We start from the raw sequence: 25,369 nt of genomic DNA, 5'->3' as shown, positions 1-25,369 counted from the left end.
AGTCCACAGGCAAATTTGTTTCACACCTCCTTCTCCCGTTCTTCAGGGCATTTTTTCTGGGAAAAAGAGCCTGACTAAGACAGATGTCATGGTGATCTATGGAGCTGTGGCCCTCCATGCTCCCAAAAAGGAACTTCTCTTGAGGGTTGATCAAGATATCGTGTCCCAAGTCTTGTTTCTTTACAGCCAGTGCTCTCAGGTAACGCCCCCACAGAGCTACCTCAATTTCCAGGCTGGGTTTCCCAAACCTTTCCAAGGCTCAACTCTTGGGAATCTTCATGCTCAAAGAATATATGCAAAAGGAAATATGGACTCCAATACGTCTGGGAGATGAGTCCATACGTATGGGAACAGAAAAATGCAAACAATATAGTCGGTGATTTGTCCCTGAGCAACGATCCCTAGCAATACCAATTCTACTGTGTCTAGGATGCCTTCCCCTCCAACATCAGTAACTGTCATGTGGTTTCACTCTTGTATGAAACTAAAATAATTACTTCTCTATAATTGATTGCTTTCCTCTAATAGTCTTGAAAGTGTTGCTCCATGGGGATTATTTAACTTCCTACATGACAATATCCATAAACCATCCACACCAGTGCCTTGCAGGGAGTAATTAACATGTGTGCTTTTAAGGGAGCGGCTCACCCCATGCTTCTCCATTCATTTCAACCACTCTGACCCTTCTGCATGCTTCTTGAATGAGCAGAGCTTGTTAAACTCAGTTGGGCGTGTCTGATCCTTTCTGTCCCCTGTAGCACTTTTATCTTGTGTTATTAATAAATGAGTTTAGATACAGTTCCATTTTTCTGAATAGTACCAACTTGGCCTCTTAAGATTATCACCTAGAGATCATGCATAAAATGTGGCTTCCTAAAGTTATTTTCTGGGGATATCGATTTTGTAGGTTTTGGAAGGAGTTTGAAAATGTGTATAGTTGGCAGATCTCAGAATAGTGTTTATTATCGGCAGGGATGTGGAGCTTCTCCCAAATCCCATTGGATTGTCAGAATCATAATACAGATGTTAATACAAACCACATATATGACACCTACACTCTCTTGACACTTAATTATATGTGTATGTGATAAGGATAGAAGTATAGGAAGCTCATAAAAATCATACATATATGCCATTGATGCCCACAGCTTGGTTGCATGAGAACTGCCTGAAGCAAATGTTGAAAACAAGGATACCAACACAAGCATTTAGCCTAACAGTTAAGACTCAGTTAAGATGTTGGTATCCCACATTAGGAACCACCTGGGTTCCATATCCATCTCCAGCTCCTGACTCCACCTTTCTGCTGATGTAAAACCTGAGAGGAAGTGATGAAGGATCAAGTAATTGGTACCTGCCAACCCATGCAAAATCTGAATTGAGTTCCAACTCCCAGTAGATTGGAACTCAGTCTTTTTCTGTCTCTACAGCTATTTCTCTCTCTGACTCTCCCTTTCTATCTTTTTCTTTTTCCTTCTCTGCTTCTTGAATAAATAATTTTTTAAAGGTAGAGACATCTAACGAGTCACAGCCTTTGGGTTTGATCACTGAATTTGCACTTTGAACATTTTCCTTGGGAGCTGATTCTAATGCTCTCAAGTCTGATAAGTAATCATGGGAAGCAAAAAACAGAGTAAAATAAGTTTTGTGTTATGGTAATTGCTAGTCAATCATTGAGCAAAGCTATTGTAAAAATAAAACAGGAGGGCAAATAAAAAGATTGAGTTAAAGAAGACTGCTGGCTGCCAGGTCTAACCTCCTTTAGCAGAACATATGTAGAAGTCACTGAAGTGCAGGGGAAAAAATATGGATTATGAAGCAAATAAAGAGGGGTACCACACACAATAAACTCTAGTCAAGTAACAGGGGGGAAAATAGAGCCTAATTTTGAAACAATTAAAGAAATTCTGCGAAAGACTATCACCCTTTACATTGGAACACATGAATTCAATTCTCAAGGTTCTGAGTGAAGGAATATTGACTGGAAGGGGGATTATCTGAAGTCCAATGTGTAGCTGTTACACCAGACTTGGATGAGCAGTGACTCATTACACTTTATGGGTAGGTAGTAAGTAGACATGTTGGGTACTTGTACATAGGCACATTCTGAGTATTCCTCCATGACTCCATCCAAGTGTACACATGGCTCAATTTTGCTTCAGGCAGTTCTCGTGCAACCAGGCTGTGGGAACAGATCAAACTGCACGGATATATGCATGAAAGCAGCACAGGCTGAAGTTATTTTGTAATATCTCATTTTCATGAGGATACATCTGCATTTCCAGCACCAGTGTTGGAACCAACTGTATGCTCAGATTTAGAACCAGCTGACTCGGGGCATTTCATTTTATAGCTTTTCACTCCCCTTTGCCCCAAAGCCCTGACCCTTATTTCTTACCAAAGTCTGTAAGAGCCTCCTTAAACTTATTATAAACCATAGACACCCAACGGCTTGAACTTGCTTTCTGTAGCTTACCTGAGATGTATCTGGGGAAGCAAATCTGCCAGTGCAAAGATCCCACTGGAAGGGTGAAGAAGGGCCAGCACTGTGACACAGCAGGTCAACTGCTACCTGCCGTGCCAGCATCTCATATCCAAGTGCTGGTTAGAGTCTCAGCTGTTCCACTTCCAATCCAGCATCTGCACATACACCTGGAAAAGCAGCAGAAGATGACATAAATACTTGGGTCCTGACAGTCCTGGCCTCTGGCTTTGACCTACCCCAGACTTGGCTATTGCAGCTATGTGGGAAGTAAATCAGCAAACGGAAGGTTTCCCTCTCTTATTTTAAAGAATAAAAATAAATGGTGAAGGAAGCATGCAATCCCCACTCCCACCTTGGCAAGAGCTCATATATTACTGCCCTTCAGGTTGGTGGGTGGGACATCAGGGCTGGAAATGTCTCTGACTTCTGTTCATTGAGTACCTGCTTTCATCTTTAATTTTTCAGGTTCTGGGCATGTCTGTGATGAACAAGGTATGACAGAAAAAGCTGATGATGATGATTAGATGAATACATAGATAAACAGAATTAATACATAGCTCAAGCATTCTCCCTAGAAATATGCCAAGCACAGATAACCTCATGATTCAATTGTAGCATAGAAAATTGCTCTCTATAACTAGATAATCTGATTCTAGAACCACATCCATGAGCCTAGTCTAGGGCAGAATAAGGAAATATATTCTGGTTCCATGTGGTTTCGAAGGTGAATTATAAATGTGCAATTGTGATGCACAAGAGAATTATACAATCAATGTAATAGCAAAACATGTTTCTTTAAATAAAAGGCAAAACAAAAGAGCACATTGTATATAACAACAATAAGCAGTATTAGATTCTTACTTCCGTTGTATATTAGAAACAAGTACTGGATAAAATTGAAGACTATTCCACAAAAAGTTTGAAAGCTATTGCTTTAGAAAAACGAAACGTCAGCCTGTGGGGAGACACTCTGTTTTTCAGTTTCCCTGCTGCTTAGAGCATAAGCTGAGGTTGAGATGGCAAAAGGAGCAATGAGTTTTACTTCTTTCTGGATATGCATTTCCACCCTAACCACTCACTTGTGGACCCAGGTAGTGCACCTGATGCCTTGGCTTGCTCTGTGACTCCTGCTTTAGGACATGGATCTGCAAATGAGTTTCACCAGAAGCATCACTGAGATTGGCATTGCTGTCCAAGATGCCGAGGATCCAACGTTTCAGTTTTCCTACAAGGAGCTGCTCATTGGTCGCATGCTGGTGAGTTGCAGAGAGGAAGTGAGCAATGCCAGGGGTGTTTCAGGGGTACATGGGTACCTACTTGGGGAAAATGAATAATATCAATGAATAATATCAAATGAATAATATCAACAGCTCCACACATGAGATCTCAGCCCATATTTCTGACTCAAGGCACCTTAGAGTCCAAAGAAGTTGCAGGCGCATCTGGGCACTCCACTGAGCTTTTCTTACCTGTGTTGCAGGACTTCATTAGGGATGAGCCGCTGGATTCCTTAGCAAGCCCTATTCGGTGGAAGGCATTAATCGCCATCAGATACTTAAGGTAGAGTTCTTGTTCTCATCTTAAAAAAGTGTTTCATCTCCATGTATCTATATGACCAACTGACACCTACCAGTATAGCACATTCTCCCCAAAACAAACATGGTTCACTAACAGGGATTTCAAATGAGCAATTCTTTCTTCTCTTTCCCAGCGTTAATGAATTAGTTAAAGGATTGATTACTGATGACTGATAAGGACTTAAAAGCATGCACAGAAATCAGATTTATCAACATAAAAGAACAGAAAAATCTGTACAGAGGGAGATTTCTCTTCCTATAGGCAAACTTTAATGTTCTGATTAGTAAGTTAGGAATGTGTTGCTCATATTCTACTTGGTTAGACATAGCAAACCTGAAAAAGAAATAAATGCATTCTTTCACCCTGCAGTGAGAAATGGCCGTTTACTGTTAACATTTGAGAACTACAGAAATCAATTTAAGAAGCACCCACAATCTCACTATTGACAAACATGCCTCTGTCTTTACTACGGAGCTGAGATACTAATCTGTAAGGGACTTCTTACCTTTTCTCACTTTATGTTAACTATTCCCAGGTTATCATTTCCTGGACAATATCATTCTTTTTCCTGTTTTTGTTTTTGTCTACTTCACTGTGATAAGGCTTACAACACAAAATCAGTCCTTCCTCACTGTACAGTTTACTAGAGTACATCCACATTGTTAGGCAATCAGTCTCCTGAATTCTGCATCTTGCAAAACTGAAACTACACTAATGGGCCACAGATCTCCTTTCTCTCCTTCACCGCAGCCCCTGGCAACCTATCTTCTGACACTGTGAATTTGTGACTGACTTTCAAGCAAAATAAGTAAATCTTCTTTAAAAGAATGAAAGATGAAATATACAAAATTCAGTATTTGCATTTTTGTGATGACTCATTTCATTCAGCATAATGTCCTCAGGGTTGTTTTATGTTAAAGCATGCTTTCTTCCTTTTTAAGGCAGAATAATATGCCATTGTATGGATCCACCACAATTTGTTCTCCATATTAATGAAAGCTTGGCTAGGTCCCAGATTTGGATTGAGTACTAAGACAGAAAATAGAAAAGGGAAGAAAGAAAAAAGATTCTATATCATTTATTCCCATGTGCATTGAGAACTAGAATGTAAGAGGACATGCAAACTTATAAAAATTCACTGCTCTCAATTTTGATGCTAATTAGGAGATCTCTTTGTCTCTCACACACATACACATAAATATGAAGAAAATAAGTATATAATGTTATAGCACATCATTTAATAAGTATGATAAATAATGCAAAGTGGGTTTTCATTCACACATCACTCTAATAAATTGGTACTGAGGTGCACTGAATATGCTCATAGATGAAATCTGATTCTATGCCACCAAACTCTTCCTGCTCCTGCAGCCACTCCCTCATCATGCTAACTTTCCAAAGATGCCACATACTTATCACACGTTCATATCTGATTGCCCATTCTTGGGGGCTCTATTGGGCATGTCTTACTCTTATTTGTAACGTCTATTTCTCCATGTGGTTCTCATTCCAGCAAACTGAAGCCTCGGCTCTCACTAAATGATAACCTCAATATTCTTGAGGAGAATATTCGGAGGTTGCTGCCCCTTCCACCTCTGGAACGTCTCAAAAATGAGGGTGAGACAGACAAAGACAAGGAACACATACATGTAAGTGGCAGTGGGTCCTGAGTAAGAGGAAAAGCTGTAGACCATCCCTAGTCCTTTGCCTCAGCCTGAGACTCATGTTTGATTTCAGTTTCTCTACGAACGATCCATTGATGCCCTAGGAAAGCTGCTGAAGACCATGATGTGGGATAACGTGGATGCTGAGGACTGCCAGGAAATGTTCAGTGTGAGCAGGGCTGCCAATCACAGGGGTCTCAACCACAGTCCCTCATGTTCCCTTCCATGTGCCACTCGGACTGAACTATTCCTCTTCCCAGGATATTGGCCTCACCCACCCACCACAAGAAATAGGGCCAGTCCACTAGATGTCACTGCTGGGGAGGGTGGAACCTGAGCATCATGCTACAGAAATGGAGGGAGAGACGCAGGTCTAGAAAAACAGAAGGTGGGAGACAGAAGGAGATGAGGAATCCCATGGAAAGGCCATTTATTCTTTGACCAACAGCTGCTCCGCATGTGGCTTGTCTCACAGAAAGACTGGGAAAGAGAAAGAGCCTTCCAGATCACCGCAACAGTACTATCCAATGATGTTGAGGTAAGGAATCCCTTAGAATACACAGATTTTTGGTGATTTGTGAACAGTAAGGATCTCTGAAGCATGTGGGATCCATCAGCCTGCCTGGGATCTGGGGTGCCAGAATGGAGTGTTTTGTTTTTGAGGACCCCCTTAGTGGAGTCTCCTAACTCCAGAATGTGGCAAGCACACTAGAATTCAACTCTTGGCATGTCTTTGGGTGCTAGTTTGCTTACTTTTCTGTAGCCCTTAAAGAGCAAGTTCCTTTTAGAAGAAAGTCAAGATTCAATTTCATCATATGTATATATCATATATGTATATATCACATATATGTATATATCATATATATATATATGCAGAGAGAAAATGAAGGATGTTAAGATCCAGTGTTTCAAATGTCTTCAACTATTTCAACTATCCCCTATTCACCCTACCACATGAATATCCCTCTTTTGTTTTCCAGGCCCCAGAGAACTTTAAAATAGGTTCACTCCTTGGGCTCCTGGCACCACACTGCTGTGATACGTTACCCACCATTCGTCAGGCTGCTGCTAGCTCAGCCTTTGGTCTGTTCTCTATAAAGGGTGAGTGAAATGAGGAAAAGGCACAAATATTACAAGAATAGCCCATCTTTTCTCTTGCACTCTCAGTTTTTCTCTTTGTGCTTATGTGTCTCTCCTTCACTTCCAGTAATCATTCCCTCTCCTCCCTCCTTCTCCCATCTCTCCCCAGTTCACTATATCTCAATTCTAATACTTTTATTACATCACAGAATGTGTTTCCCTCTTGAATCTGAAACAAGTCATTTCCCCCACACATATACCATGGTGATTGTGTTTTCCTGGAATTTTATTTAAAGCAAAGACAATTCTAAGGCATTATATAAATCCTTATAAGTAAGTTAAACATTTAGAGAATCTTCGATTTTAATCACTGGACAACTAAGCACCTTAGCAATGCCTCCGCTATCACATGATTTTCTTCAGGGAAAAATGTACTATCCATTACTCTAAGTGATTTCCAATGCTTGCTAAGAGAAAGGACTTGGTGGCGGCTTTTCCAGCTTGCAGGGTAGGACCTCCACCTGCTTGTCAGGAACATGTACTTCACTGCCGTTGCTGTAAAATGTGAGGAAGCCTCAACCTCATGCTGAAGCCAACAGTCAATGCCTCCGGCCCACACCAAGGACAGCCCTAATGCAGGGCTGCGTGTACACATTCTGTGAAGACCAGGCACAACCAGCAACACTTGGTGTAGATTGAGTGATATCTCACACCTGCATTCAACCTCATCCTCCTTTCAGTGACTCGAAACGCTTATCGAATGCCTTTTGATGTGTCAGGCAGTTTTGACTCTGGGGACAGAGACATTGCAATTCTAACACTCATGTGTGAAAAGCCTGTTAAATGCCAAAAGATGAGATTTGGTAGAGGGGATACAAAAAAGGTGTTAGTCAAAAACGGAAAACTGTTCCACAGAGTCAGAATAGGTATGAAAATCCTTTGGGGTATAGGAAGATAATTCATGAAGGATATAGGATTTTACCAAACTTCGAAGGTGGGGAAGGGAAAGTGAGAACTAAGAAACCATCCCAGAAAAAAAAATATGCCAAGAGGTAAATTCACAGAAAGAAAGAAATTTGAACTCTGTTTACTATTAGACTTACTCTCCCTTCAGGCTCCCCTGTGTTTTCCAAAACACACAGTCAGGTTCTGCTACAGTCTTTGTCATGGGAAAAAAAGAAAAGGGAAGGGAAGGGAAGGGAAGGGAAGGGAAGGGAAGGGAAGGGAAGGGAAGGGAAGGGAAGGGAAGGGAAGGGAAGGGAAGGGAAGGGAAGGGAAGGGAAGGGAAGGGAAGGGAAGGGGAGGGAAGGGAAGGGAAGGGAAGGGAAGGGAAGGGAAGGGAAGGGAAGGGAAGGGAAGGGAAGGGAAGGGAAGGGAAGGGAAGGGAAGGGAAGGGAAGGGAAGGGAAGGGAAGGGAAGGGAAGGGAAGGGAAGGGAAGGGAAGGGAAGGGAAGGGAAGGGAAGGGAAGGGAAGGGAAGGGAAGGGAAGGGAAGGGAAGGGAAGGGAAGGGAAGGGAAGGGAAGGGAAGGGAAGGGAAGGGAAGGGAAGGGAAGGGAAGGGAAGGAGGGAAAGAAAAATATTCCCATATTTCATAGCTCACATTAACTCTTTCATCTTGATTGATCAAATAAGCATGGTAGAAGAGAAAAAACATGTATTAAACACCATGCATAAGTAACTAGTATGTTACTAAATTAAAACTCATGGAGATTGCTCCATCAGTTTTGCTTTGAGACATCTCAAATTGAAACATGTACCAATTATTGAGGAACTGACAACTTAAGGTTTTGATCCCAGGTGGTTGGCTCCTTAGCACATGTGTATTCCATTGGGCAAGGCTGCCTCCCACAGAACCATTCTCGGTAGTTTCCATAGTTACCAAACATCCAAACAGCAGATTGAAAATTGTTGTCTAGGTCTGTAATGACACAGTTGCAGATATAGACTTTTAATAGAATAACTACTTTGCAATTTCCCTCAGGGTAGCCCCTTGAAGAATGGTACTCCAGAAAAGAAAGCAGTGTAGCAGCGTGGTTAGACCATTGGAATTTGTATCAGGCAGACCAGGTTTCAAACTCTGACTCTCCTGTTCTCATTCACTGCATGACCTTGCGCAAACAGAATCCCCATGCATTTCTCCTTCTGTTGATTTTTAGGCACTCGCCTGGAAGTAGAAAGGCTGCAGGCATTACTGGAAGGGCTAGAAAGTGATGACATGCAAGTGCAGATCAACATTTCCTCTAAAATAGCTAAGGTAAGAAATATGGAGAATTGGCCAATGGATATAAGAATGATTCTGTATTGATTTCCAGATATGTAAATTATGCACTCTTTACTATGAAGAAAAGTCACAATTTAGACATTTAAACTGAAAGATCTTGTGCCCTGTCATTTTAACATTGGGGGACACACACCTAGTCATCGCCTGCTGCTACTGGTTGTTTCATTCTGTGGGTTAGTTTGTGAACCAAGTGGTCTTCCCCAGCATGTGGAAGTGGAATGGAGTGGGGTGAATTGGAAAGAACAAAGGTTTTGGAGGTCTTCGGGTGTGCTCTGTGTGCTCTTTTTGAAATCCAGGCTCTTTTTTTGAAAATAAAGACTCTGTCTTACCCTCTCAGAGTCACTGTGAAGACTGATTGACCTATCTAGCTATAGTCATTCAGCCATGGATTTATTCATCCACTTTGTATGAGCACCAACCACGTTAGGCTCTATCCTAGCTTTAAGGTAGAGGAAGCCCTACTTGCACTGAGCTGACCTCCCAGCAATGGGAGTCTGACAACTGCTATGAGGTGATAAAAACTTTAAGTCAAATGAGGGGAGAGGTGATCATTCTTAGAGCCACCCTCTCTGAAAGCGGGAAGATCATTTCAGGCAGAGGGGAAGGAACACGTGGCAAAGTCCTCAGGAGAAGGAAGAGATGGAGAGTGAAATAGCCAGAAACTGATTCAGGGACCTTCAAAGGCCTGTTCAACAAACCTTGTTTTCTGTTCCCATTGAAATCAAATTTTGACTCAAGGCCACTAAGAGTCAAGATCACTAAGCACAAATATGACTATTGGGGAATATAAAAATGGCCCCCTTTGTAAAAGGCAGCATCATTCATAGTGTGGGCAGCCTAGTGTTTTTCCTGGGTGACAGTGAAAAATCCAACAAAATCAATAGATTAGAACAGTACACGTACATAGGTTCAGAGGAAACCAATTTCAAGATAGTAAAAACAGGTCCAAGCTACCTCAAGGACCAAGATGACAGCAGCAGAGACAACAAGAAATTGCTCAAAAGCATGGCACTGAGGCATACAAGCTAACCCTACAATGCCTGCATTCCATACGGGTGTTGGCTTACGTTTTGGCTACTCCACTTGGGATCCTGCTCTCCACTTGTGGCCTCAGACAACAGTGGAGATGGCCAAGGTACTTGAGACCCTGCACTCACAGGGAACTTCAGAAGAGGCTCCTGGATCCCTCCAGGCTTCACATCAGCTCAGTGCAGGCTATTTTGGCCTTTGGGGGAGGGAACCAGCAGATAGAAGACCTTCTCTCAAATTCTCTCCTTCTCCCTCTGTAAAATTGGCCTTTCCAATAAAAAATAAATAAACCTTGAGAGAGAAAAATGGCTCAAAATATAGGGAAGAAGCAGGCTGGGAACAGGGAGGGAAACATGGCAAATACTGAAGAAAGTGTGTAACACATAATAGGCACTCAAAAATAAGTTGTGTTCCTTCCTTTCCTCCTAAGTCACCATCCATCCCAACGTAATAACAAAATAGAGATTGTACCCCATACAAGCATTTAACATTACATACAATAGGAGGAATAACCTTGACTGTCCTTTGATATTGGAAACAGTGATTCAGCAAATGGCAAATGCATGCAACTCTTCATAGAAGGGGGCTTTTTTCTTCTCACCTCAATATAGTCAGACCATTTCATGCAGGGGCAGAGTCAGTTGTGAATAGGAAAGCTCCAATGTCTACAAGTCCAAAATCATTACTATCTTGCTTAAAGGAATCCCCAAATGATGCTCCTGGAACTCATTCAAACAACTAACCATTTACCTACCTCCCTCACTGCTTCTAAATTAATGCATACACACAGACATACATATTTACATTCACACACACACCAGACAACAATGTAGAGCTCTTGGACCTAGAGACCAAAATTGCAAAGTTTTTACAAAGCTTGACGTTTTACTAACTGCCCTAATGACCCATGCCCCACACAGCTTCTGTCAGCCACATGAGCATTCAGCAAGCCTCCTAAAACAGGTGGTGATAGATTTTCCTGAATTCTCAAGGCTTAGCTATTCTTCAGCACGTATATTTCTATGATATATGAAAGTATGAGAAGGAAATTTACAATATTAAATTGCTAGATTTGCATCACCTTTCCTTTACCAGTGTGGGATCATTTTAGATTTGGAGAAGAATTAGCCTCAGCAGGGTTCAGATTCAATAAAGTACAGAATGATAAAAAGGCAGCTCCAGGGAAAGTTTGCTTAGAAACATAAGGTCATACATATGTCATATTTTAGTATTCTTTCTAGTTTGTGCAGCTACCATCATATGCTAACCATTTGGGGACTGTGGTAGTTTCTGATATCTTAAAACAAACAAAAGTAGCCTGTTGTAGGTGTCCAGGTACAAGAAGAAGTATTTGTTAACATGAGTCTTTCTGGATGTATTCTCAGATTGCCAGCAAATTCATCCCAAGTGAGGAAATTGAGGTGTTCCTGGAGGAAACACTAGATGGTCTGGAAAGCCTCAACCCCATGTGCACCAAGGCCTGTGGCATATGGATGATCGCAGCCCTGAAGGAGCATGGAGCTGCTCTCGAAGATCAGGTGAACCAGCAGCCACGTAGGGCATGGAGCACAACAGTCGCCCTTTGCATCACCACTTCTCAGCTGGCCCTCTGACAAGCCACAGGCGTGAGCCTGCGCATCTCGAGAGGCCTCAGCAGAGGCTCATGTGGAGTGCCTGTCTCAACAGCCTCTCTTGTTCCTGCTCCAAAACTTTACCAACTGCCCAATCCTGGCCAGAGGAAGCAACTCTGAAAACCAAGTCGATTCTGGAAAGACGGGCTGTTAGATTTATGAGGATGACAGTGACCATGTGTGTGGATGCCTTCGGGATGCCCACTGAGGACCACCAAGAGAGTTTCTAATCCCCTGCTGCCCTTCAACCTTCTCTTACACACACACACACCCCACAAGGTTCATTGTCTGGTAAGGAGGGCTGTCATTGGGCTGAGCAAGTCCTCAGTCTGCCAGTCACTCTTCACCATCACTGGAGCAGGAAGCAGAGTGAACAGGATTTAATTCAGGAAGCTTGGTAAAGATTTCAAAGTGGATGTAACCTGTATTCTCTCTCCTAAAGTCATAGAAAGAATACAAGCTATTCAGTGGTCAAAAAGAAAAAAAAAAAAGAAACATTTTTAACTAAATGAAGGTATCTCATGGTGAATATGAGAAGGAAATTCACATTCCCATAACCCAAAGTTAACCACTGTCAATTTTAAGACTCTGCGTAATTTTTATGGAAGGGCATCCAAAATTGCCCTGTGCTAATTGCTTTCCAGGAGGTTTTTTTAGATGAGTCTTTTAATAATTATTGAGCCTGTACTGTGCACTGGAATAGACGTGAGAGAATCCAGGTTGCTAATTATGGAATGCCCAGGCATTTTATATGTTTAGCATGAGGAAGTAAAGAATTGCAAGAGAGATTTAAATTTCCAAGGATCATTGAACTGGGACTGTTGGCAATTATATTTAAGGGACACCTATGATTAAGAATCTGTAATTTAAAGAAAATGGTTTACTTAAATATCTAATTGCAATGTCTGAGTAAAACTAAAAAGAGAAAGAGAAATATCTACTTGAAACAGTTACTTTAGCAGATACATGTCCTTCTCCATGTGAAAACCTAAATGTGAATCATCCCTTCTCCCCCACTGCAGCAGCCAGTGTTAGAAAGGGCGCTTCCACATCCTCAGGGATCTGGCCTCATCTTTTTTATGAGATACCTTCCTTTCAACACCTTCATCTTATTTACTCTGTGAACTGGCCCATTCTTTCACTTACCTGCATTTTTTATATACCATGCTGCCATAGTTTATTTAAAAATATATATATGGGGGTCTTTACTTTTACATAAGTTCAGGTTCAGAGACAAATAAAGCAAAGTTGCCATATTTCTCCTGCCCTGACACATGTACACTCTACTATCCAAATCCCACACAAAACCAGTATGTTTGTTATGATCAATGAACCTACAGAGACATGTCCTTATCATCCCAAAGTCGTTGGATGTTACCAAAGCCTGACTCCAGGGATCACAGTTTGTTCTTGTGTGTTCTGAGTTTTGACAAATGTATCATGACATGTAGCCACAGTAGGAAGGTGTGCGGCATAGTAGTGAAGCCCTAGAAACCTTCAACACTCCATCTATCCTCCTGGCTTTTTTATTTTACATCTTCGCTCATGTTCTCTCAGACAAAAACATGCCCTTCTCCAGCATCTCCACTTTGCCCCTAGGAATTGGTGCAGATTCTTTAAGATCCAGAGCAAATGCCAAAACAACTCAGCTCCCTCTGGATTACCCAATCAGTTGTTACCATTTGCTATACACTGTCTTATGGATAGTCCTTTGAGTATATAACTAGAAACCTTCATAAAATCATTTGCTCCTTTCGCCAGAGGGATATATCTTTGCCATCTTCAGTAAATTCTTCACAATGCCCCACACAGCAACTTACATAATGCACATGTTCACTAAATGGTCTGTTGAATGACAATTAAATATTCAACCAATTAATCGTCTTCCTGAGTAAGACAAAGCCACAGGTAGAAGCAATGATTTTCTTTAACATCGTTTATAATTCACCAGCCACTCACCCACAAGATATTGATGGCATCATCCCTGAGTCATTCGGATAGAGGGGAACTGGCATCATAATGTTAGCTTTGGCTTTTTCTTTATAGCTGCTGGAGATCTTGGGTACGATTTATCATCACATGCCAGTCCTCAGGCAAAAAGAGGAAAGTTTCCAGTTCATGCTGGAAGCCATCTCCCAGATAGCCAGCTTTCACATGGATGCAGTCACCGTCCACCTTCTAAGGAAGCCTCTGCCTTTTGATAGGTAGGTTCCAGTTGAGCTGGTCTCTTCCCAGCAAAGGCCAATCTGCATGCCACTGGGGAAGAATTCATTATTTGAGAGAAAACAGCAAACCGAGATTGAAAACATTTCAGCTGAGAAACAATTTTATAAATTGGTGCTTGCAGCACAATATTTTCACAGATGGTTTTTATTGAGTGAAAATGAAATTTTAAGAGATATAAATGTCTTGATGATATAATGATATGCATATGTATACATATATATGTCATACTAATCAGTAAATAGTAGAAAGCAACCACTTCGCACTCTGATTGCCTAGAAAACACCTATGTGAGAGATCTTCATCTTGACAGACCTTAACAAACATCAGTAACCCAAGATCAGAATGCTGGGTTGTGAAATACAGCATTATATTTCCCCCAGCATGAAACACATCCATTAGTCCTAGTAACAGCATAGCTCTAGAGTGAATCAGATTGAGTGAGATGCAAACACTCCCAGTTCAAGTAACTGTGCCGTATCTATCAACTTTCTGCCTTAACACCATAGGGATACAAAGACACTGTGGAAGGCACTGGCAGAAAACCCAGCCTCCAGTGGTAAACTCATGCAAGCCTTGATAGAAAAGCTGGGCGTTGGGTTGGAAGATGACATTGCTGGGGTAGACGCGATCTCGGTGAGTTGGACCACCCATCTTTGCCTGAAACCCTACCCTATTCCCGAGCTCTTCCCATTTGGGACTTAGTGCTAACCACAGTGTTAATCACACTCCCCTCCTCAACCCTAGCTTTGACCATATTCTATTTTTTGCTGGACAAATATAGCAAGAATTTTATCTGAGGCTGATCATTTTGGGGAACAAAATTTTTAAGTCAGTCTTAAAGAAAATCTACATAAACATCCTTCCAAAGTAGTATTTTAAATAAATACTACTTTTTGTTGGAAAACCTCAGTACTGAAAACATCTCATTTTATAAAACCAGTGCCTGCTGGCAGCCATGGTACCAACATGGCAGTCTAGAGAAGGAAATACAGTCTGGGTTGAGAAGTTTCCAGGTTCCTCTATGTATTTTCACCTTGGCCATGTTCAACTTGGAAAGCAATGTCTGAGAGGGAAAAACAGACTTTAAGTGGAGCTAGGGAGAAGATGGCTTTTGAGGAAGAGGCTACCTGGCTAAGAGGTCCTTTCTCCCCTCAGGTAGCCTGTGCTATGTACGAAGTGATCTCAACAGGCACCCCCATCAGCGATGTGTATCCAGAGCTATTTGTTCTCCTCCTGAAGCTGGTCAGTGTCACACTGGGCCAGAAGATGTCTGCTGTTAACTTGAGCCGCAGGCGTCACGTGATTCAGCAAGGAGAAAGACAGCAGATCCCAGACCCATGCAGGTAAATGGCCAGAGAGGGAGAGCCTTCCAGAACTTTTATGATCGCAGACTCTAGACTAGAGATTGTGGAGGACAAGGTCTGTGCCTTTTGGAGCCAATAAGGTTCTATTGTGCTTCAGATACCATAGCAGACGACCAATAGTTCCTCTTCCATGAGTCGGCACCCAGTGTTGATTCCCAGATGGTCATTTAAGGAATACTGGGCTCTACTTCCTTCCCAAGAGAGTCTACTCTATTTGTTTGATTTTTTTTTTTTCACTGACAGCTTTCTGGGCAAGCTAGAATTCTGTAACAGTCAAGTCCATCATGTAAAGAAGAAAAAGAAATGTATTTCCTCAAATATAACATTTCACCAGTTGAAAGAAAAATGTCATTTTATGTATCACTGAGAAACAAAAGGGTCTAAATCAAGTCACCAATTAATTCTTTTTTATGTCCTCTAAGGTTTATTCTGTGTTTATTAAAAAATACTTTCAGATGCTCATGTATAGATTCCATCCTATATAGTATCACTGTGCTTCTCTGTGCTTTTGAACAGCTTTTCCTTTCAATGTCAAAACATAACACAAGCATTTTAAAGACATTTTAAATTTGGCCAGGGCATTTGAGATGCAGGAAAGCAGTTAGGCAGAGAGCTACCATCTGCTGGTCCATTCCTGCAATACCTTCAGTGTCTGGGGCTGCAATAAGGCTGGGCTGAGAACAAAGCAGGAGCCATGACCTCAGGTCTCACAGGCCAAGCACTCAATCACTTGATCCTGCCTCACCTCCCAGAGTCTGCCTTAGCAGAAGACCGCCATCGGGAGCTACAGCCAGGAAGCAAGCCCAAGTAGTCCCATGTGGGATGAAGGCATATTCATTGCTAAGCTGGGCACTCACTACATACATCCATTTTGGACAGCATTTAGACACAACGTATATAATTCCAATAATACAGGTAAGTTTACTAAAATGATGATAGGAGGGTTAAAGAAGCTATAGCTAGTGGGCAGCATTGTGATGTAATGAGTTACGCTGCCATCTGCAACGCCAGCATCCCATATGGGCTCTGGTTCAAGGTCTGGCTGCTGCCCTTCTAATCCAGCTCCCTGCTAATGCAACTTGAGTAAACCATGGATGGAAGTGCTCTATCTCTGTATCTCTCCTTTTAAGTAAATAAAAATCTTTAGGGGAAAAAAGGTATATCTAAATCCTTGTATGATCATATGACTAGATAGACTGTAAGAACTACATTAAAGCTACTAGTTGGCTGACAAAAACTGTAATGTGCCCTACACTGCAGAAGACATCTTGATTTAAAATGTGCTATTCAAGAATCAGTAAAACACAGTATCTTTTACTTTCCATCTTTAGGACTTTTGGGTCATGGAACATTGATATTTTTGAAGCATTATTTACTGGTTCAAGTCAAGTGAATGCCCACTTTGACCTCAAGGCTAAAGAGTGAGAGCAAGGTTAAGGAGTGACAAGCAAGCACATCCAATCGAGGGGTGATGGATCATTGTAGGGAGAGTGAACTTGGGAAACAATTCGCAATTCCCTATATGGATTACTTTACTTTTGTGATACGGACAGTCTCCTGGAGGCTCTCAACTACTGACTTTCTCATTTTAGGCTCTCAACTAACACTCTGAAATGTCTGCAGACCCAAGCCATGAAAGAAGGCCTTGCAAAAGAATCTGATGAGGGGGACAACCTATGGAGCCTCCTCAGCAGTCCTGCCACCCATCATCTGGGAGTATGTGCACTGGGCAGGTAATGTGTGGATGCCAAAGAGAGATCCAAAAACAAAATATCAAAATGCAATACAGGCAGCTTTACTGAGAGTAAGTGACCCACCTGGGTTTTATTTTAGTCAATGGAGAACAGGAAAGAAAGAGCAAGAGAGTGGTAAGAAATATGATGAGTAACACATACTCCCATATTCCCAAAAAGCAAATCAAGTGAACAATTCTAGGGGGAAAAAATACATTTAGATTGAACTCCTCATTCAAAGTGTAAGGCTTGTGGTCTTTGGGCAAGTGTTTCTTTTTAGATCAATTATTTGCCTAATAAATAAGCAGGCCATGATTACCCACACTGTTCTGAAAAAACAACTGATCTCTGTTAAAATCTTCTCTTTCTAGAAGTATGGCAGCATGGCAATATGGAGTCTTACTGGACATCATGGAGCAACTATTCTCATCTCTGACCTCCTCATCAGAGAACTACCGGATAACTGGAACAGCTTTTTTCTCTGAGGCAAGAGAGTAGCCATCAGTGCATGGTCCCTGGGGTCCTTCAGGGTAGTTCTCTCAGGGTCTGGGGCTCAGTTAGAGCTAGAACCATGGAACAGAGGCCACCATGGAAAGAGCAAAAGGAATTGCTACTGCCCGAGATACCTACAAAAGTAACTCAAGAACCAGAACTAATCACTCTCAGCCACCTGCTGCCTGCTGGTCTGTAGAAATCAATCTCCTAGGGCAAAGAAGGGAGGAGAGTAAATCTGGGAAAGCAATAATAATAACCAATATGCATAAAATTACTGACCCTTCCAACTCTACTCTAAAAACGAGCCCCACCAATTCAGAGAAGAAACATCATCAGGAATTGCTGTTTTTTCTCTGTTCCATTTTTCTATTCAGGCTACAAATGCTCCCTTGGTTCAGCATTCTCATAGCCTTGAGACGCTAGGACTTTGACATCTAGAGCTTAGCTTCTGCAAGACATACTGATTCCTGCAAAGGCTTCTTCCTTTGTTCCATAAGCAGGGGGCGTCACTCATTTTAACTGCAGTCTTTCAGGCTTGGGAAACTTCCTGGAAGGAGGTCACTCCCTTAACTAAAGGGAAGGAGTGTGTTGATTTCAGCTCATGAAGGAGCCCATCCTTTGGAAGCATGGGAATCTGCGGGAGGTGCTGATCTTGATGGATCAGAGTGCCTGGGACTCCAATGCTACTCTGAGGCAAATGGCCATCCGAGGACTTGGCAACACTGCAGCTGGAGCACCTCACAAGGTAAAAATAAAAAAGGAGTGCTTGGGTCACAACAGCTCATTCTCATTAAGAGTTGTGAAATTATCATTTACCAACCCACTAACCTAGTCATTGCCAAATATTAAGTGAAAATCCCAAACAAATCGCTGAAGTGGTGGCTCTCGAGTTGAAGCACTTGGGACTATAAGAGAGTTTCAGTTCCCTGGTTTGGGGCCTCCTAGCCTCTTCTAGATAATACTTGGATCAGTGTTCCACATTAAGAGACCTTATTTCAACACAGGTGAGGAAGCACAAGCAGCTGATGCTGGAATCTGTCATCAGAGGCCTGTATCACTTGGCTCGCACGGAAGTCGTCAGTGAAAGCCTGAAGGCCCTCAAAAGGATCCTGGAGCTGCTCACTGACAGAGACGTGAGCTTCTACTTCAAAGAGATAGTGCTGCAGGCAAGAACCTTCTTTGAAGATGTAAGTACACTTGTTCAAGAAGTTTCCCTCCACCCAGAAAAAAAGAGTGAACAGAAAAAGGTTGAGGTTGTGGTTGTAGAAGACAATGGCAGGACCCCACCCATTTTCCTTGGCCTGAATCAGAGCTCACCTTCCCATCACATCCATATAGGCTGCTGGCTCCATGAGTCTATCTACCTGAAGGGGAGCTCCAGTCTGGGAATCACAATTGCTCCAAGCACCTGTGGGCCAGCGTTGTTGGGGAGAGAGGGATCCTGGGAAGGACCACCAAACAATGACAGCCAATGGCTTGTAGGCAAATTCCCTAGCTTGTCCCCTGCTCAAAAGGCTGGAGCACAATTGGCTCCTAAGGGGTAAAACACTCTACTAATAATCTTTTTCTTGCCTTTTCTTTTTATTTTTTTTTTTGATGATTTTTACATAGTTGATTAGGGTGATTAGGGTCAATGGCTACAGCAAGGTGGGTGAGATCACCATTTCCACATTCTTTTTTTCCTTCCTGTACCTGAGAAGGGGGGAGATCAGAGGAGAAGCCAAACCCAGCCTCCCAAATACCTCTGCACCCTAGGATGGAGGACAGCCACCCCACACCACCCTAGAGTCCCCGATGTGGAGCATGCTCTGAGGGGTCTGCTCATGAGGTTTCAATGGTTCAGCAGTTCCAAGTTACTGCCGATCTTGCCACTCCAAGTATGATGAACTCTCCAGAATCCACTGGTTGACACAGTCCACCTTAGAGTCTTCGTTTGCCCAGTTATTCACTTCTTGCCTTTTCTCCCCACTCTATCTCATTCCCGTTCCCCCAGCATGCTTCCTCAACCAACCTCCCAAATAAATCATGTGTGCTTCCAAGTTCTTATCTCAAGGTTTACTCTGAGAGAAACAGAAAATAGGACAGTACTCAAGGCAGGACCAGAGCCTGAGTGAAAACAACACAGTCCCCAACACTGTCTTCTCTACGTACAAGCTCCCAACTCATTTCCTCTGTGAGTCTATGGTCCAAAGATGCCCCATAGACTACCCTGTAAATAAAGTTTGATTGGAGCACAGCCACACCTGTTGATTCCATAGTTTCTAGGGCTACTTTCCACTTGGCACTAGCAGAACCAAATTGTAAACTACTCACCGTCTGGCCTTTCACACACAGAAAGTCTGCCAGTCCCTAACTAATCCATAGCTTCACTTCAAAAAAGATCAATTAGTTATCCCAGGCAGAGAAGGGTCATTTTCCTTTATATTGCCCCAGGAACTATATTTGGTATTCATTTTTGGTTTATTCAATGCCATCAATGTCAAAATCTATTTAAGTCTAACTTGAACCTATTATTTTGTCATCTAACGCTGTCTCCTCTTGTTCTGTTGTCGGAGAAGATGGAAAACTGCTGGTTTCCTTCCCCCCTGTGTATCCTTCACAAACATCAAAATTTCATTAAATTACCTACTTACCTTTGAGTCTCCAGACTGCAAAGTCTTCATTATTCATCATAAACCTAATTTTTTTCTGCTCATTAAATATTTTACAAACCAGTGACTGAATTGTGTGTCTAAAAGTGGCTCTAGAAGTATTGAATACAATCAAAAGAAAAATTGCCTCTCAAGTCCAACCTTATTTATTTGCTTCATTTTTTTTAACCTTGACCCTTCTTTCTGACTCTGCCAATTTGTTAGCCAAATGGGACTTTAGAGCTGAATCAACTATATATATATGTGATCAATATATATATATATGATCAATCATACAGTTCTATGTTTTTAAACTTAATTAATTACCCTAAACCTAATCTTTGAAAACTGTTTCTGAAAATCTTCTACAATGCACCAATATCACTTTTAATTCTCACTTCATCCTCCAAACTGCTTATCAGACTCCCATCTAGTTTAGTATCTTTGGTATAAAGAAGAAAGTGGTTATGTTATTTTTCTTTTTTTTTTTACTATGCAGATAATTAATGATAAACTTTCACAAGAGAGGGCTGAAATAATTGCTGCAGACACACTCACTAGGCTTTCTGAGTTACTGTTGACCCCACAGTAACCATTCTCTTAGACCACAACCCTCCAGGAAGTCACAAATCTGCCTAGCCATTTTGTGCTCAAGAGAATGTGTCTCGGTGTTTCTGCACAGAAAAAAAAAAAAAACAAAAAACAAACAGAGAGGAAAGTTAAAGTCTTGTCCATTCTGATCTATGTCTATATCTATATCTACATTTGTGTAACCATAAAATTTGATAAAAACCTGGTTCTTAGAAATGACATGCTATCTGTTCTCTAACATTACTCTTCTACAAGTATATTTAGTTCTGGGATATTTTACACCTGTAATTTTTTTAAATAGACTTAAGTAAAAAACCATTTTGTGCACCCCAAGTTTTCTTTTCTTTTTTTTTCTTCCTATACATATCCAAGTACTTTCTTAGAATTCTCAAAATGTGGGAATGCTTCAGGGAAACAGAACACAGAACATATCTCCCATGTTCATGTTCCTCTTTGTGCCCCACCTTGTCCTAAACAATCTCTTCACCTCTGACTGCTTTCACAAGTGAAAAGAGGGCCGTGGACCCAGTGCTTCCAATATCTCTCCCACCACCTAAAATGTTTTTGTCATTTCTTTTTTCTGCTTTCTCATCATTCCAATCAGTTGATTCTTTTTGGACTTTTTATCAGGTCATTAATTTTCAGAAAATTCTAAAAGTTGGATTTGTTTTTTAAGAAAATATCTTTATCCTTTTGGTTTGCTTTCTTTTTGTAGAAAGACAACTTTTAATATGACCTGGCTTTATCCCTCGTCTAGCTTAAACAACATCATTCCACTTTTATTTCCACTATACCAAAATCACATTTCATGTACTCAATTAGCCCTTCGGGGCTTTTTTTCCAAGAAGCCATCCTTGGTTTTCTGAAGTATCCATATTTAGTTCTTCCTTGTTTACAGTTTACCTACCAGTTAGAACCACTTTTCGTTTTTGCCTCCCTCTGCATTCGCATGGATATCTGAAACTACTTTCACAGGCCTGTTGAAAAAAATAGCAACCACAGAAAATTCATCTAACTTCATTTCCTCGTTTTATTTTCCCCAGTGGGAACGCTGTACCATATAAGCAAATTACATATGAGAGATAGAAGGAAGCCATCTTCCTCCACCACCTGAATATTTGTGTCCTTATATACATAAATTAGGGCTAGGCACTTGTTTGCCTCACCTTTTTGACAAACAGGGCCCAAATTCTTGAACTGATCATAAACCCTTTAGAAAATATTTGGCACCTTAAAGAACATCCTAGAGCTTGGGGTAGAGTCCTCATAACTTGAAACTGGTGAGGTAACTAGGCTTGTATGTGGCAAGCACACAACTAACAAGAACCACCTCCTCTCCAAGTCTGCTGCCAGCACCCCATTTGTCCTTGCTGTGGTCACACTTTTCCCTCTAGATACTCAAAGAAAGAAGCCCAGTCTCAAGATCTACAACAACCTGTCAACCCCATTCCCAGGGTTTGTAAACTCCTGTAGGGCAGGGTGATAGCTTCTGGGAAGGACAAGGCATTCTTGAAACTTAACAGGGGCAAGCCTGCCAAGGCCTGGGATCCAAACCCCCCTTTCCACAGTAGGGTAGGATGGGGAGGGAGCTGTGGGGTGCTGTTCACCCAGGGCATGCATTTGTCACCACAGGAGCAAGATGATGTGAGATTGACTGCCATCTCACTGTTTGAGAATTTGGCATCCCTACCAGGAAAAAGATGGAAGGCGTTTTTTGCTGAAGAAATTAAAAAGAGCATGATTTCGTTCCTTCTCCACCTCTGGGATCCCAATCCCAAGATTGGAGCTGTAAGTTGCCCTCCTTAGGCACCTGCACCTGCTCCCCTCCCCCAAGCTGAGAAGTGCCAGTAAACCTATCTGGATGCACAAGAAGTCAGCTCTGGTCACCTGTCACAAACGACCCAGAAAATCTTCTATTCTGGCTTACTGCTTTTCAGCTCTCCCAAGGTTCCCTCTTTCCATACTCAATAGGTGGAGAGCACCAGCAATGACAGCAAAGCCCTTCCCACCACTGACTTTTATTCCTGCTTTTCCAATTCTAAGGAGCATTTATTTCTTTCAGAAGTGGGTCTTAGCATCACAGTCATGACTCAGAGAACTCTTGTTTTCTAGGCCTGCCGTGAAGTCTTGGTTGTCTGCATTCCTTTTCTGGGTCTGCAGGAACTCTATGGAGTGTTGGACTATCTCCTTGACCAGGAGCTACCACGAGCCAGGGATTTCTACAGGCAATTCTGTGTGAAACTGGTGAGTAGAGAGTGGATGCTGCCTCCAAAAATTCAGGACAAGAATCTAAACAAATCCCAGAGGAGAAAATGCCACAGCAAAGAACCTCTAGACAAAGCCAGACGTGTCTTGAAAGGAAAGCAATGATTCTTGGTATTCTATCACACTGTCCTCTGGATCTGCTTTCTTGCATCCCCCAAACATCAGTTGAAGAGTCCCTTAAGCCCCTGGCTACAATGAAGTCAAAACAGTCATAAGATCACTTTCAATCAATCATGTGTGGCTGTGACTGCATTCTCTGTCCTTTCTAGTTTCCCTCTGAGGACAATGAAGGCCACGTTACAGTTACCTGCATTGTGACCCCTACCTCTTCTAGGCAAAGAAAAACCAGGAGATCCTGTGGATCCTGCATACACACTCATTCATCTTCTTCACCAGCAACTGGGAGATGATCAGGAGTGCAGCTGTCAAACTCACAGGTGAGCTCACTTCCTAATTTCCGGCTCTTGACTGATCAGCTATTTTCCATCAGGTATTGCTCCAATCCCTACACTGCTCCAGGGGGTACTGCAAAAACAGAAAGAAAACAAGACCAAAAGGCCAGGAAAAAAATTCATTTTATGAAACAAACCCATTTTGTTTTTGCTAATGAAAGTGTACAAACCTCTCCTGGCTCAGCAACACTCATTCTCCTCCCATCAGTCAAGTCTCCCTACTGGGCCCGTGTGCTTCTTGCAGCTAAGTTATTGCTCCCTCTTTCCCCCCAAGTCTTGGCATCAAGCACTGCTGCCCTGGAAGACACAATTCCCTTCACTTCATCCTTTGGTACAAGAATAAACCAGACTCAGTAGCCCGTGCTCAGTTCACGCCCGGTATTGGCACAGCATCGTGCTGTGAGTATAAAGCATGTTGACCAGAGTCAACCAGCCTGGGTGCCACTGTGTGAATCTGGACAATTGACTCCACCTCCCTCTGTTCCCTCTCTTAGCTGGCAAATAACAAAGAAAATCACATGAATTTCTGATGATTCTTCCACCATGAAATTCTAGGTCTTATCCTGAAGACTCTTTCCACTAATGTGGCCCATGGTGAGCAGAAGCACCCTGAAAAGATGAGTTAAAGTTCAAGGCTTTGCAGTTACATCACACATATTTTTTTCCTCCCAAATCATCCTCAGACAGGGTCCATCATTTACACAGATTTAAAATCCTGTCAACCCTACTGGCCCCTTTTGAAAGCTTTCACAAATACATTTTGCATGAGTGACCACTTTGGAAAACAGCACTTCATAATACAAGAAACCACCGTCATAGCATCAGAGTGCTGTGAAAGGACTTATATAATTTGCTCATTCACCTGCTATATCATTTGCTTCTGGCAAGCAGTATAATCTGACCTGATCTACTCTTCACCTATAACAAAATCAGTAACACTGACTCCCATTGGTTTTAGATGCCATTGTTCTCAATCTGACCAGCCAATATGTGGAGTTATTAGACAGAGAACAACTGACCACACGTGAGTATTAACCCTGGTGACTGGCCAGTGTGTTGTTAGCATATTAAGAGAAACTATTGCTCCTCTAAATCCCATATGATCCCAGAAACTGAAAATGTTTAGTACATGATTATTGCCTTTGACACCTTCAGAAAGCAAAATTTCTTCAGAATATAAAGCAACCTCTAGCTCTGCCCCTTTACGGGCATACTTTCTAACAAACTACAATAATTTATTTGTCTAAACCTATTGATTACAAGATCAGGATTATTTCTTCCCCAATTTTAATACTAAAATCATTTTTCAACTCTTGGGTCCAAATCCTACTCTTCATGGCAAACTGTAAGCATTAGGACCTAAGCACCACGCAGGGTAGACTCTCAGTATTGAGCCATACAGGGCCACATCAATGGGGCCTTGACTTGGGTTGTTCTGCCTGTTGGGCTCTGAGCCTGCATTGTACTCACTGTGCTGTTCTCTCCATCTCAGGGCTCCAAGCACTTCGGCAAGATCCCTGTATCAGTGTCCAAAGAGCAGCTGAAGCTACTTTACAGACCCTCCTGAGAAGATGTAAAGAGATAAGCATCCCTCTGTAGACCATCAAGAAATAAACAGCTAGGCTTTTTCTAGAGCTGATTTCCTTCATCCAAGTAACTCACAAGCAGGCAACATCTTCAAAGGGAAAGAGGCGATGCCTGGGTTAGAGATCTCAAAGTGGAGGCAGAATCTCCAGGGCAGCTTCCACTAGTAAAAACTAAATCCCACAGATATACTTCCAGGATAACATAGGATTTGAGTGGTGTTGGCCACATGGCTTTACATGGGTTAGCTCTCTATCTTCAGAAGTGGAAGTCCCAGCAG

The 25,369-nt window shown here is 42.0% G+C and overlaps 1 protein-coding gene across 1 annotated transcript in view; it reads left to right on the top strand.

Annotated features, from left to right (window-relative positions):
* MROH2B (maestro heat like repeat family member 2B) overlaps window positions 1–25,137 on the top strand; it is a 54,372-nt gene extending 29,235 nt beyond the window's left edge. The window contains exons 21-42 of the mRNA XM_040977674.1: window positions 47–199; window positions 2,951–2,977; window positions 3,622–3,741; window positions 3,966–4,045; window positions 5,577–5,712; window positions 5,801–5,896; window positions 6,176–6,265; window positions 6,708–6,828; window positions 8,965–9,062; window positions 11,504–11,656; window positions 13,796–13,953; window positions 14,482–14,608; window positions 15,131–15,318; window positions 16,932–17,072; window positions 17,444–17,558; window positions 18,166–18,312; window positions 18,572–18,754; window positions 22,421–22,576; window positions 22,901–23,032; window positions 23,388–23,490; window positions 24,464–24,529; window positions 24,998–25,137. Coding sequence (XP_040833608.1) covers window positions 47–199; window positions 2,951–2,977; window positions 3,622–3,741; window positions 3,966–4,045; window positions 5,577–5,712; window positions 5,801–5,896; window positions 6,176–6,265; window positions 6,708–6,828; window positions 8,965–9,062; window positions 11,504–11,656; window positions 13,796–13,953; window positions 14,482–14,608; window positions 15,131–15,318; window positions 16,932–17,072; window positions 17,444–17,558; window positions 18,166–18,312; window positions 18,572–18,754; window positions 22,421–22,576; window positions 22,901–23,032; window positions 23,388–23,490; window positions 24,464–24,529; window positions 24,998–25,104 — 2,697 coding nt within the window. The 3' untranslated portion in view covers window positions 25,105–25,137. The remainder of the gene's footprint in view (window positions 1–46; window positions 200–2,950; window positions 2,978–3,621; window positions 3,742–3,965; window positions 4,046–5,576; window positions 5,713–5,800; window positions 5,897–6,175; window positions 6,266–6,707; window positions 6,829–8,964; window positions 9,063–11,503; window positions 11,657–13,795; window positions 13,954–14,481; window positions 14,609–15,130; window positions 15,319–16,931; window positions 17,073–17,443; window positions 17,559–18,165; window positions 18,313–18,571; window positions 18,755–22,420; window positions 22,577–22,900; window positions 23,033–23,387; window positions 23,491–24,463; window positions 24,530–24,997) is intronic.
* Window positions 25,138–25,369: the final 232 nt, after the last annotated feature.

The sequence above is a fragment of the Ochotona curzoniae genome, unplaced genomic scaffold (genome assembly GCF_017591425.1).
Source record: "Ochotona curzoniae isolate NIBS_2020 unplaced genomic scaffold, NIBS_Ocur_1.0 contig_2754, whole genome shotgun sequence".
NCBI lineage: Eukaryota > Metazoa > Chordata > Mammalia > Lagomorpha > Ochotonidae > Ochotona > Ochotona curzoniae.
This window is presented reverse-complemented; position numbering and strand designations above follow the sequence as displayed.